Genomic DNA, 12,691 nt, shown 5'->3' with positions numbered 1-12,691 from the left:
GTGAAAATGCTGCCGCGCCGCGGCCGCTGCGGGAACATGTTTTTAGTTTTTATTTAATATTTATTTATTTTTTATCTCGGGGTTCCGGTAAACTCGAACGGGTTCGTTCGGGTCCAGGTACCGGAGCTTTCCGAAACGCCGCCGAAGCTGCGCAAATGCGCAAACCGTTTGACGCTCGCGAACGCGCCGCCTCGCCCCAGAAAAACAGCTCGGCTCACATCCGGTTAACCAATCGCGTCGCTTGGCCACGCCCATCTCCGTGTCCGTGTGCGCTTGTTCAGCTGTCCCGGTCGTCCCGGATGCGGGGTTAAATAATGAATTCAGAGCCGCGGGGAAGATTTTAGACGCGCTGAGGTAAAAATCAAACACACTCATTATTATTTGTCGTTTTAATATTCTGTCTTCTAATATAGATTTAAAAAACATTCATTTGTTTTCATGTTTATTATTATCCGTGCAATCCAGTTTGAAAACAGTGAGCCAGGAGATGGCTGCAAGTACTATTTTTGTAACTTTTGTAAATATTTCCTTATAAAAACATTTGAAAAGTAAATATTTACAAATATTTTCTTCATAAAAATAAAGATCTCGTCAGTTCTTGCAGAAAAACACAGCTCTCTATGAAATCTGCTTCAGATTTTGTTTGTTTACACCACTTTAAGTTTTTAGCTGCCATTCAGCTACTTTTAGCTTTTGGGTCACATTTTTCTACTTTTCATTTTAAAGTAGTATTTCAACTATTTTGGCTTTTAGCTAGCATTGTCCTAGTTTTAGTTTTGCTACTTTCAGCTCGTGTTTCACATCTTTTAGCTTTAAGAACTTTCTTCTTCTGAAAAGAAAAGGGGAGATTTGTTGGTTTTTTTATATTTAAAGCAATTTCAGGCAGCAGCTATGATCCAACAATGTGAGTCATAACAATGATGTGTTTACAAACATCTGCAACTACGTTCTTGGATTTTTATAACCTGATGGCATATCATTTAAACCAAACTAATTCCTTTAAATTTATCACACTGTAGATATCTGAAATGTATTTTTTATTTGGCCAGCTGAGACTTGCTTTTGACTCGGACCATGATTCTAATAACTGAAAAGATTTTCTTTGACTATATAAAGAATTGAATTATTGAGATCTTCAGCACATATCCAGCCTGCAATTTCAGTTATAAAGGCCTTGAAATATAACATTTAGAATTAAGAATGTTGTTTTAGCTGTCTGCAGCTCCAGCTGAACAGCAGGTCTGTATTATGGATGTCTGTATGTGTTTTAATGTTACTACAGCCTCCTTCCGGCTCTTGGATGCAGGAGTTTTCTGACCAATCAGAAAGCACAAATCGCGTGACGTCACCAGCAGGACACCGTTCCATTAGCAGCAGCGGCAGCAGCTTCGGTGGCTAACGAGGCGGGGAGGGAAGCTAATCCTAGACATGGTCCACCACGACTGTTTTATTTCCTGAACAAAAAAACCAGACTGCTGGATGATGACTCGCCTGGCTCCGAGCGGACTGGGAGGATGGAGACGATTTCACGAACCAGCCGGTATCGCGGAGGTGTAGCGAAGCGGGGTAAGGGGGGTCAGGGAGCTAGTTCGCCTCCTAACGGTTATCCGCAAGGAAGTATGCTAATTAGCCGCCGCGCTTTGATTCCGAACGCCGCTCGGCAGCCGAGGTTAGCTTCTTACTGAGCTACCTTTTGCGGCTGCTCGAGCTCGGCTGCGCTGTGACGGCTGCGGTGTGGCTGTGATGGTTTGTTTTGATTCTGCGGCAGACGAACCAGCCGTCGCTATCTCCCTGCAACCCGCTAGCTAGGCGCTTTTAAAAAATCGACTGCCCTGGAGACGTGACGTCGCGCAGCCAACAGCACGTGCCAGTCAGAGCGCAGTAGTACGCGATCAGATCAGTTCTTGCTTGTTTTTTTTATTATTAAATAACCTGCCTCAGCTTCACGGCAAAGAAGTGAAAGAAGTGTCTCCTTGTTTTTGTCCCCCCAGTGAGGAGCTGATCCCGGTGTGACACTGATGCCAGGTGGGGGCTGAGGACTCAGGATGAGTGGAGCTGCAGAGCACACGGACATCCTGTCAGTGGGAGAAGTGGTCAGGGACAGGTGGAAAGTGGTAAGTGATCGGGCGAGGAACGAGAAGATCCCCACAGTTTACTGGTCGGCTTAGAGGTGAGTTCCTTTTCAGGTGAGGAAGATCGGCGGAGGAGGCTTTGGGGAGATCTACGAAGTCCTGGACCAGCTGAGCCAGGCCACCGTCGCCTTGAAAGTCGAGTCCGCTCAGCAGCCCAAACAGGTGCTAAAGATGGAGGTGGCTGTGCTGAAGAAACTTCAGGGTAAGTCGTCTCACTTCGTCACAGATGGAGTCACTCAGGTGTTTGGCTGGGAATCAGATAATCCAACGAAGGGGACAAGCTTTCTTTACAGCTGTTCGTTTTACACTGTAGACTTCGAATTCAGCAAATCAGCTCCTTTAAGTTATCCTTTTCCATTTGGCTCAAAACCAAAATGGGCCCTCAGCAATGCAGCAGCGTCTTTTTTCACTTTGCAAAGGACATATTGTCACCAGATGCGCTTTTAAAATGCATTCCGTTGATTAGTGGAAGAGTTAAACACTTGATCTCCTTAAACTTTGCAGACATGCATGTCATTTCTGCCTCTTTTATCCAGCTGCTTTTTGTTTCAAACTGATGGACAGAAATGGTTACCTTAAACGCTTAATTTAAGAATTGCAAATTACGACATATCTATGTTTTTAGCTGAAAGACTTCACAAACATGCATGTGTCAAAAACATCCTGCAGCACATAATAAATATCTCTAACTTTCTGTCCTAAACACTGAAATACACAGATTATTTCCTTGTATAACATAATCAGTCTTTGCTGTTATGTTTAATATTAAAATGAGTGCTTGTATTATTATATGCAAACTTGTTCATCCCTTTTAATAATGCTAATCCAAAATAAGAAAATATAGCGCTGGCGCTGCAAAGCCTGGACATGTGGTTTTTGCCTGTATGAGCAGCGATCGAACACATAAACAGGATTTCTTTGACAGGAAAGGACCACGTGTGTCGCTTCGTGGGCTGTGGCAGGAACGATCGCTTCAACTACGTGGTGATGGAGCTCCAGGTCGGATCCTCTACGCTCGCTCAGTGTTTAACGCGCCCCCGGCACCTTGTCAGTCGAATGATGTGACTTTGATGTGGGTTTTCTTGTCTGCCTTAAGGGGAGGAATCTGGCTGATCTGCGCAGAACAATGACGCGCGGCACCTTTTCAGTCTCCACGACTCTGAGGCTCGGCAAGCAGATTTTAGAGGCCATTGAAAGCATCCACTCTGTCGGCTTCCTGCACCGCGATATCAAGCCAGTGAGCGCCCATCTTCTTATTCCCGCCTAATAAATCAACTGCTTGTCGCAAACGACGTCCTAAAGGCAGCACGGTGAACTTTATTTCTTCTCTGTTAACTTTGAAGTCGAACTTCGCCATGGGGAGACTCGCTAGTACCTGCAGATGCTGCTATATGCTGGATTTTGGTTTGGCTCGTCAGTTTACCAACTCCAACCAGGAAGTCCGTCCTGTAAGTACCCTGCTTTATGGTCGTCGCTGTTGAACCAATTTAGCTTGTTTTTAAAAAGTGGCCGAAAGATAATCTGTTAAAACAACTACTGAATGTGACATTGGTGCAAGAATCTGTTCAGAACCTGACTTTTAATAATCTGCTGCCTTTATATCTAGTAGTTAAAATACCTAAATGTTTGAAGGGGTTTTTAATTCAGTGTTTTAACTCGTGTTTTTCATTCCGAGTTTCTCTTCTGTTTCAGCCTCGCCCTGTGGCCGGTTTCAGAGGAACTGTGCGCTACGCCTCAATCAATGCCCACAAGAACAAGGTGAGGGTTGAGCACAGATTTTCCCTCCGTTGTCTAAAAGTAGCGTAGCTTAGCAGCTGCTCTGATCATTTCTTATGGAATAATAAAAAAACAATTCCCATGCCAGCGTTGCAACATTTGTGCGTTCATGGCACGACTGATTAATTAGCATGACCTGTAAATAAGTCTGTGGTATTTATTAAAAACTTTGTTCCTGAGATTGAAACTGAAAGGGAAACTTTCATAAATGTATAAAAGAAACAAGGCTGGGTTAACTCAGACTTTATGCAGTACTGACCCCTCATACTTGGGCTACATTTAGGTTAATATTCAGATGGAGTGTCTCACTTTAACCTCTTGATGCACGAGCTTGCACATAAATGGGAAAGCTGTTTATTTAGCGTGTTCAGTGATTTATCACACCTGGGGAGCGTCCACAAAGCTGCTCAAAATTCAAGAAGCGTCTGCCTGTTTATATCTCAGCCTGCCCAGTGTGACGGTCAAACGCGTTCCTAACTTTACGTCTGTGCGTCGGCGTCCACAGGAGATGGGTCGACACGATGACCTGTGGTCGCTCTTCTACATGCTGGTCGAGTTTATGGTCGGACAGCTTCCCTGGAGGAAAATTAAAGACAAAGTAGGTGCTGTTGTGGCTTCTTTTAAATAAACTCGCGCAGCACAGGTGACTCCGTTTGCTTGACCCCTCTGATTTCAGGAACAAGTAGGGAACCTAAAAGAAACGTATGACCACCGGCTCATGCTGAAGCACCTTCCGTCAGAGTTCGGCACTTTCCTGGATCACATCCTGACCTTGGACTACTTCACTAAGCCTGACTATCAGGTTGGCTTTTTGTTCCGCAGATTCTGCCCGTGGTGTTTATCCGATCTTCGGCTGTCGGATGCTGACACGCATGTTGTTTCTTTTCTTTTTTTTTTTTGCTTCCCATGACACAGCTCCTGATGTCCGTGTTCGAGAAGGCCATGAAGAGCCACAACGTGCTGGAGAACGACCCCTACGACTGGGAGAAATGTGATTCAGAGGGTGTGCTGACCATCACTGCCGCAGCCAACACTGCTCAGCAGCTCACTCGCCTCACCCCGGCTTACCTCGGGTACTGGAAGCTAAAAACATATACGTATCACTTTTGACATTCATGCCTTTGGTTTTTAAATTCTCGTTGTCGCACTTTCACTTGTGTTCTTCGATCTTCCTTCACACTCTGATGGCTCCAATATGCATTATAGCCGCTGCTTTTTTTAGACTCCCAAAAAAAAAAAAAAAAAAAATCTGCACCGTCAGAGATCCCTGAGAAATTACTGCTCTAAATTGTGTTGTGGAAATGAGCCGCAGGGTCACCTTCCCCCTTTTTTTTTTTTTTTTTCCCATCCACAGCATGGCCAATGCTTCAGTGTTGCCGGGCGAGCTGCAGAGAGAAAACACTGAGGATGTCCTTCAAGGGGAACGCCTCAGCGACGCTGACAACTGCCCCCCCATCCCCACCCCGACCACGCCTGGCGGAGACGTGTGGGAAGAGATGGACCGCAATCGGAACCATAAACATGCTCAGCCGATGCTCAGAAAGGTCGGAGAGGTGCTGCGTGCTGTAAACGTTCACTATGAAGCTTTTAGCTCTTAGCTGCTGCATTATTAATGGAAGCGCTGTGTGTCGTAAGGTGCACGCGTCAGCACAGCGCGCGTTCCTGACTCAGGGGTCCTGACTACATTACCATATTGTGTTCACATCATTTTAAAACTACATTCACTTCACCTGACTTTGACTAACCTAACCTCCGATGTCCCGCCTGCTGGTACTTTAGGTGCCGTCTCACTGGACTGTGACCGATGTGAACTAGTCGGCGGCTCAAACGGGACCCAGAATTTTGAGAAAATAGGCAGATTTTCAGTTGCAGTCTGAGTATTTGCGACCAGCTTTGCACGGCCGGTGTCTGAAAATCCCAGCCCATGTTGCGTGCACGGCTTGCAAAACTGTATTCTAGGCCGTGCATGTTTATTCCACCGCCCACTTCCTCCCACATCGTACCCACCTCAGCTCGCTTCTTTATCCAACCCATATGTTTATGACCTTTAAAACGAAGATTGGCAGATATCAGTTTTTTAGTAATTATTGTTGTGGTGTTTAGAGCTGGACATGTTTTCTGTCAGAGGAGAGTTCCCGTGCTCCTGAGACGATTTTGGAGACACTCGCAATGACTCTGTGACTAATTTGAGAGGAAATTTGCCGCACTAATCTTGTGAACATTTTTAAAATTCAGGCAACAACAGGACTGCAGGCCTCTGAGACTCAAGTGAGGAAATTGGGAACCCCTGCCAACATCGCGAGACATTCTGGAGACTCCCCGGTGAATGCCGTTTGTCAACTAGTCACCAGCAGTCACAGCCCAGTGAGATACTACCTTTTGGAGCACATTTGGACTGCTTTTCTCTTGTTCAGAGAGAGAGAGAGAGATCAACATTCAGCTACTGTTCTCTGCGATGCAGCTGGATTGTTTCTGTGTTTTCAGCCTTGTTTGTCGTTCGTTCCTCCCAGGTCGTGAGCGAGGACGAACACAGTCAAAACCAGGGGAACCAGAGCCCCAACACCGGCTCCGTGCAGAGTTCACCGAGGCGGGTGCGATCAGAGACCATGTTCTTAGACCGCGCTGCGCCTCTGCTGCGCAGGATGAGGCACAGCCAGAGTTTGGCGTTTGAGAAGAGGCTCGCGCCCGAACCCAAGCCCACCATCGAACGCTTCCTCGAGGCCTAGTAAGAGCGCCAAACGCGTTACGTTTAAGCGGAAAGCTAAATCTCAAACAGACGCGAACTCATGAACATCTGTTTTTCAGCCTAGGCAAACAGCGTCCTGTCCTTTGTCAAGTGGAGGAGAAATCCATACCTGAGAAGGACCACGGACAGCAGACGCCATCTTGCAACAAGGAGCAGTCCGGCACAGCGACGCCCGACCCAGAAGAAGGCGCAGCGAGCAGCGGCTTCGTGGCCGTAAACTTCAGCCCCGTGCCTCAGGAAGCAGACTCTCAGGAGTGGGTGATACTGGAGCTAGAGCAAGCCAGCGGCTCCGGAGGATCCAAGCCTCCGACAGACGAGAGCAAGCCGGGGGCCGGCGCCGCTGCTGGAGCTGAGAATCCGTCCTCTGAGCCGCACGACGGCCAGGCGAGTCCCGCGGCGCCCAGCAGCCCCGTCCTGTCGCAGATGGCCGTGCCCGGCACGTGGTTACTGGGCCACCGGAGGCTGCCGGGGATGCTGGGACAAATGCCTTCAGTCATGATGGGAAGATCGCAGATGGAGCAGGTATTTAGATTTATTTATTTTTCTGGTGAAGTGCTGCGAGGAAGACTGGAAATAAACTTGACAAAACAGTCTGAACTCAAGGTCAGCTCATACAGAGTGTTCTCAGTTGGTATGCAAATGTTGACGTTAAAATGACTGAACCTCTCAGCTCCGTGTGATTAAAGACGTCTGTGTTTGTGCTCCATCCACATTTTACTTCAATTCATTTAATCGTTTTTAGGTGGAGTGTGGCGTAAAGTGATTAACGCCAACATATCATGAAATATTTAATTATTAAGCAGCTCAGGTCACGACAGCAGTCGGCGAAATTAACCAAAAAAGAATTAAAATCCATAAAATGCAAGAATTATAAAAAGAAAAGCAACAAATAAGGAGGAAAATGTGCAAAAAAATAAACTGAAATTAGAAATCTACAAAGCGACCACTTAAAAAATACATAATTGAACTTTATTTAAGGAAGAGACAATTCTTACTTAAATAAAAATATATTTTTAAATCAGTTAATAATAACAGGTATTTAAATATTAAATGGGTAGATTTATTAATATTAGTAGTTGTTACCCCAGTGGAGTTTATTGCATCTGACTCCTGACATTTTAGAGATTTAAAAACAAACAGAAAATATTTTAAAACCTTTTTTTAAGCTCTTCTGATGGTCTAATCATCATTTATCTGCTGTCAGTCCTCCAGCTGTGAACCACAGTCACCTGTACAGAAGAGCTCAGCTCCACCGGAGGAATCCTGTAAATTTGAGGAATTTGCAGAAGACAGATTAAAAAACGGAGGGAAATTGGACTCGGTCCCGGCGTTAAATCCCGCCAAAGGCCCCGCGACTCACCTGACCAACGACAGAGACCCGGAGAGCGACTCCGGTCTGCCCGACCGCTCCTCGGAGCCCAATCAGCAGCCTCAGGCGGACGCGGCAGGAGGCGCCGTGGAGAGCACCGTCACCGTCTCCTCGTCTCCGCCTCCGGCTCTGCTCAGGCGACGGGACTCTCCCTCGTCCCCGAGACTGAGCCGGATCCCTGTGCGGGACGCCGGCAACCCGTTGGACTCCCCGAGCAGGGACCCGAACGTGGACAGGCGCCACCGCTGGAGCAGCCCGGCCCCCGGCTCGCCGACGCACTCGCCCTCTCCGTCTCTGTCCTGCGACAATCTTCCCTGCGCCCTGCCGAGGGACCGGCTCTCCTCGGAGCGGGGCTCCAGGTCCGACTGCGCCGGAGAGGACCCCCTGTCCCTGTCGTCCTCATCAGGGAGTAAGAGTAAAATCCCCCGCCCCGTGAGTGCCACGTTTCTGCCGGAGCAGCTCACAAGCAGGTTTTTGCCTCGACCGCCTCCAGGGAAACCCCCCATCCGCCTGTGTGTGGACAACAGGTGCGTGGGACTCTAAAATGTTACCGCAACATTGTCTGTGCAAAAAAAAAGCCATTTTGTTGCATAATGTGGCAAAAAGGGGCTTCTGTTTCCACCCGACAGCCTCAGATCGCTGCTATAACGAACATAATGGATGTTTCACTGTTTCCAGATCATTTATCTAATTGGTTACCTCAGGCGTGCAGAAATAACCGGCATTAATTTGTTTTGACGTGTCATTTATCTCTTTATACGCTGTTTGAATGAACGATTCCCTTGGAATTGTCAGCCTTCATTATTTACTTGAACATACATGGGAGCAGAAGGTCACAGAGAAGAAGAGCACAGAAAGAACAAACAGTGTCAGAACAGAACGAATCTGTCTTTTCTCAGCTCCCAGCAGGTATATCCTCTCTTCGAGCAGCATTTCTTCTCCAAATTCATTCAAAAATATATAAAATAGAACAACGCTGTGGTCGTTTAGCTGCCAGCTAAACCTAACGACGAAGATGACTAAGACGTTCTGACAGGATCTGTCGTTTCACTGAGGGAATCAATACGTTTTGCCTTTTTTAAAGATTGATAAGTCAATTTAAAACTATCAGCAGGAGGGATGTAACGACCAGGACTTTTTCTTTTGTTCTCAGTACCAATCTGAGTCCTGTATGATTAAGTATCAGCCTCAGTATTTGTATCTCTACATTAGTTATTAAGGTCAATGCCGTCATGTTGTTTGACGCCTCAGTCACTGTGCAGTGCAGCAAAGAAGAGCTGGGTTCACGTTGTTCCTTGAGTTGTTATATCTTTATTATAAATATGCTTCTCTGTAGTGCTCAGATTGTTTTGGTTCTGTAGTGTCCAGAGGGTAGAGAGCTCCAGATGCTGACAGAAACCTGTTTTCTCCTCCGAGGTGATGGGTTGGTTCTGTCGCCCTTTTTGTCTCCTCACTGAGGAAACTCGTCTCCCTCTAAAGCAGGGGTGGGCAATCCTGGTCCTCGAGGGCCACCATCCTGTAGGTTTTACTCGTTTCCCTGCTCCAACACCTGATTCAGTGGATAAATCACCTCTTCATGTTCTTCAGAAGCCTGTTAACCACCCATCAGGTTTGTTGGAGCAGAGAAACAAGTAAAACATGCAGGATGGTGGCCCTCCAGGACCAGGGTGGCCCACCCCTGGTCCAAAGTGTGTTGGTTATCCGGGCAGCTGGGTGAACTCGGCCGAGTGTTTGGGTTTTAAACGTCTAATTAAACCATATAATGCGACTCTGTCACTACAGCTGTGAGAATTACCCAAACTGCAAAAGGTTGCAAGTAGCCGCCGAGCTGTTCTCAGTTTGTATTTTAAAGTACCTTCATTCCACAGACATGTCGGCAGGTCATGTCCTGTTTTATGGCCCGGTTAATACGGCTGGGCTGACAGCAAACCACAGCAGGGATCAGGAGGGGTGTGCGTTCAGCTGCTCTGACACCCATCATAAAAAATGCCTCGACTGGGGTCCCAGTCTGAAACTGGAGCTCAGCTCAGCAGTGGTGGATTTAGCTCCCCGTGAAGCTACTTCCAGCGTAGATTACTGTATTTACTGCCAGAAACGCTCGTTTTCAGACGTTCAGTACTGCTGCACGTGAAGCCACTGAACTTGTTTTGTTGTGATTGAAACTTTTAAAGTTTTCCTGTGTCAGGTTTAGTCTGCTTGTCTGCAGGCTTCTATGATTGTAACAGTCAGGTTTTCATCCTTTTGTTGTTTTAAGTTACTATTACTCTAAAACTAAATCAGAACATAAAAGTTAGTTTTATTTCTTGGGGCTGCTTTTAATCAAAGTGTCCCTGCAGTTTGTTTGCGTCTGCCACACAGATGATCAGACTTCCCTCCTCCGTTCTGCTCTGCAGGCGCCGGCGGCTGCGGGTGCGCGCCAGCAGCACCAGCGACGCGGACTTCCTGGCCAGCCTGACGCAGCTGATGCAGGACCGCAGCGGCCTGCTCCTCAGCCCTCCTCCTCGCCTGCGCAGCTCCTCCTCCTCCCTCCAGCGCTCCCTGAGCTCCTCTCCCTCCCGGCAGGAGCTCCGGGAAAGTGTGGCGCTGCAGGGGCGCTGCCGCTCCCCCTCCAGCCTGTCGGGCTCGCCGCCTCCTCGGCACGCTCAGCCTCAGTACAGAACCACAGAATCGGACCAGTGGTGCCACGGCTCCAGAGGAAAAGGGAAACCGACTCGATGACTGCGCAGCCGCGGAGGGAGGCCGCCTCACCGCCAGTCCCTGATAGCATGTGTAAATATGGTATTATTCAAGGGAATGTACTGTATGTAATGTAAAATGTACGATAAATTGTATTTATTTATTTATTTGTTTGAATGTGGGAAAATGCTGAGAGAATCTTGAGCTTGCCAACGTTTACCTCTCATTTCACGACTCTAATAAAACTCCATGTAGACCTAACGAGACCAAAAGAAGAAGAAAAAAATTAAAAATCAAGTTTAATGCTTGAGGGATGTAAATAACCTGTAAACTGTAGATATGTACCATTAGGAAAATGGTAACTACTAACTCTAAAATCTTGTATTCAATCTAAAAACACTATGATAGTAAAGAACAACACGAGCATTTATGTACAAAGGCCGAGCATGCAGTCTCATAATGAGCTGTTAATTTAATATTATGGTATTTAACAATGAGCTGCTCGTTTTAGCATATCTTAGCGTCGTCGTGTGCTTTTACTTTACTGAACAGATCTCATCACGTGGCCACTATCAGCGTATTAGAATGTACGTTTTAAGTGCACTCTTTTAAAGTATTGAAAGCATGCATGGATATTTTTGCTGTTTTTTTTTTTAATTTATTAATTAATTTGTACAATCAGCTGAAGTATCTGTGTTTTTATTGAGCTGCTTTTGATCAAAATACACCATGACGTAGACCAGCGGTGACTTGCATTTTCATTGTCTCTCCTGCTCTCAAATCGATCTGATTCTGGACGATTCTTTCGGTGACAGACGCCGGCGGAGCGGCGGGCTGAGCGGCGGTGGAAGGCGGCGATGTTTAATCAGTGTTAGGCTGCCGAAAGCTGAAGAAACGGAGAATTTAGTTTTAATAAAAGCTGATTCCTCATCTCCTGGGCTGTCCTTTAACTTTACTGGCAGTTTTTTATAAAATCTTTAACCATATCTGTCAGGGTTAACGTAGACATTTTGTTTCCAGAAAAGTTGGAAATGTCACAAAAGCTCAATCTGGGACACATATTTTAAATTGGGGGGAAAAAAACAAAACAAACGAGCCACGACAGACAGAATGTGCCTCAGGGATGAGATTTGGTATACGAGCCATATTGTTAAGTCTTTTAACAGTTTATAATAAACTGTTAAAAGACTTAACAATATGGCTCGTTTGGAAGGATTTCCAATTAAAAGTGTCTAATCTGTAAGAAGAGTTCACATCAGTTGTCAAGCACGGCGGTGGAGAGGCGATGGTTTGAGAACCTGAGCACCTTTAACTCACAGAGAACGATCGTAACGTTATCTGACCCTAAACTGAGCCACGGGAAAGAGTGCTGTTTACAAATTCACCACGTCTTCACGAGGAGCCGCAGGGCGTCCAGGCGAAGTCCTTAACCTGACTGAAATGTGCAACGAGGGGTTTTTCTGCCCATTTTAAAGAACTGCAGCATCGCTGTAAAGAAGAGCGGGCTAAAATCTCTCCACTAAACAATATTAGAGGCCGATTCTGTTACACGGAAGATGATTTCCTCAAATTAAAAGTTCCATAAACCACTAAATCGTGGGCTGTGCTTAATTTTGACCTTACTGTTAATTCGGGGATGATGTTTTATGATCTGAATCTTCGAACCGAATGAGGACCTTTTGTGCCGCGACAGAAGGAAATAAATACGTAAACTGTTAGAGCTCGTAGTTTCTTGGATATTTGCCTCTGATCCCTGATCCGTCTTTGTCCCGTGCTCAAACAAGCCTCTGCTGATAAGAAACGTCTCTTCTGTGGATTAGGCTCTGGTCCAATCATGTGACACAAACGGTTACTGAACGGTTTGATTAGTGTCAAGTCTAAATCCATCAGTGGGCGTTTTTGTAAATATTCCGATTAGTCATGTGACGATATGATACCCGTGCTGCAGAAACGGTCAGAATGCTCACAGGCTGCAGTGCTAAGGAAGTGAAA

The 12,691-nt window shown here is 46.4% G+C and overlaps 1 protein-coding gene across 4 annotated transcripts; it reads left to right on the top strand.

Annotated features, from left to right (window-relative positions):
- The first annotated feature begins 806 nt into the window (after nucleotides 1-806).
- ttbk2b (tau tubulin kinase 2b) lies at nucleotides 807-11,443 on the top strand. Of its 4 annotated transcripts, none has more exons than XM_025005041.2 (16): nucleotides 807-1,566; nucleotides 1,992-2,114; nucleotides 2,187-2,334; nucleotides 3,058-3,131; nucleotides 3,229-3,369; nucleotides 3,476-3,580; nucleotides 3,825-3,890; nucleotides 4,414-4,506; nucleotides 4,585-4,710; nucleotides 4,824-4,981; nucleotides 5,263-5,452; nucleotides 6,144-6,230; nucleotides 6,419-6,633; nucleotides 6,714-7,176; nucleotides 7,859-8,550; nucleotides 10,417-11,443. In XM_025005041.2, the coding sequence occupies exons 2-16, from the start codon at nucleotides 2,046-2,048 to the stop codon at nucleotides 10,739-10,741; spliced, it is 2,952 nt and encodes a 983-aa protein (XP_024860809.1). In that variant the 5' UTR covers nucleotides 807-1,566; nucleotides 1,992-2,045; the 3' UTR covers nucleotides 10,742-11,443. The 4 variants fall into 4 exon arrangements, with proteins under 4 accessions (XP_024860809.1, XP_017267545.1, XP_017267546.1 ...); XM_017412056.3 differs by having other exon boundaries at nucleotides 808-1,566; nucleotides 6,144-6,272; XM_025005040.2 differs by lacking the exon at nucleotides 807-1,566 and adding an exon at nucleotides 1,612-1,884 and having other exon boundaries at nucleotides 6,144-6,272.
- The last annotated feature ends 1,248 nt before the right edge of the window (nucleotides 11,444-12,691 follow it).

The sequence above is a fragment of the Kryptolebias marmoratus genome, linkage group LG19, assembly GCF_001649575.2.
Source record: "Kryptolebias marmoratus isolate JLee-2015 linkage group LG19, ASM164957v2, whole genome shotgun sequence".
Classification (NCBI taxonomy): Eukaryota; Metazoa; Chordata; class Actinopteri; order Cyprinodontiformes; family Rivulidae; genus Kryptolebias; species Kryptolebias marmoratus.
The sequence above is the reverse complement of the archived record's forward strand: the minus strand, read 5'-3'. Positions and strand labels throughout refer to the sequence as shown.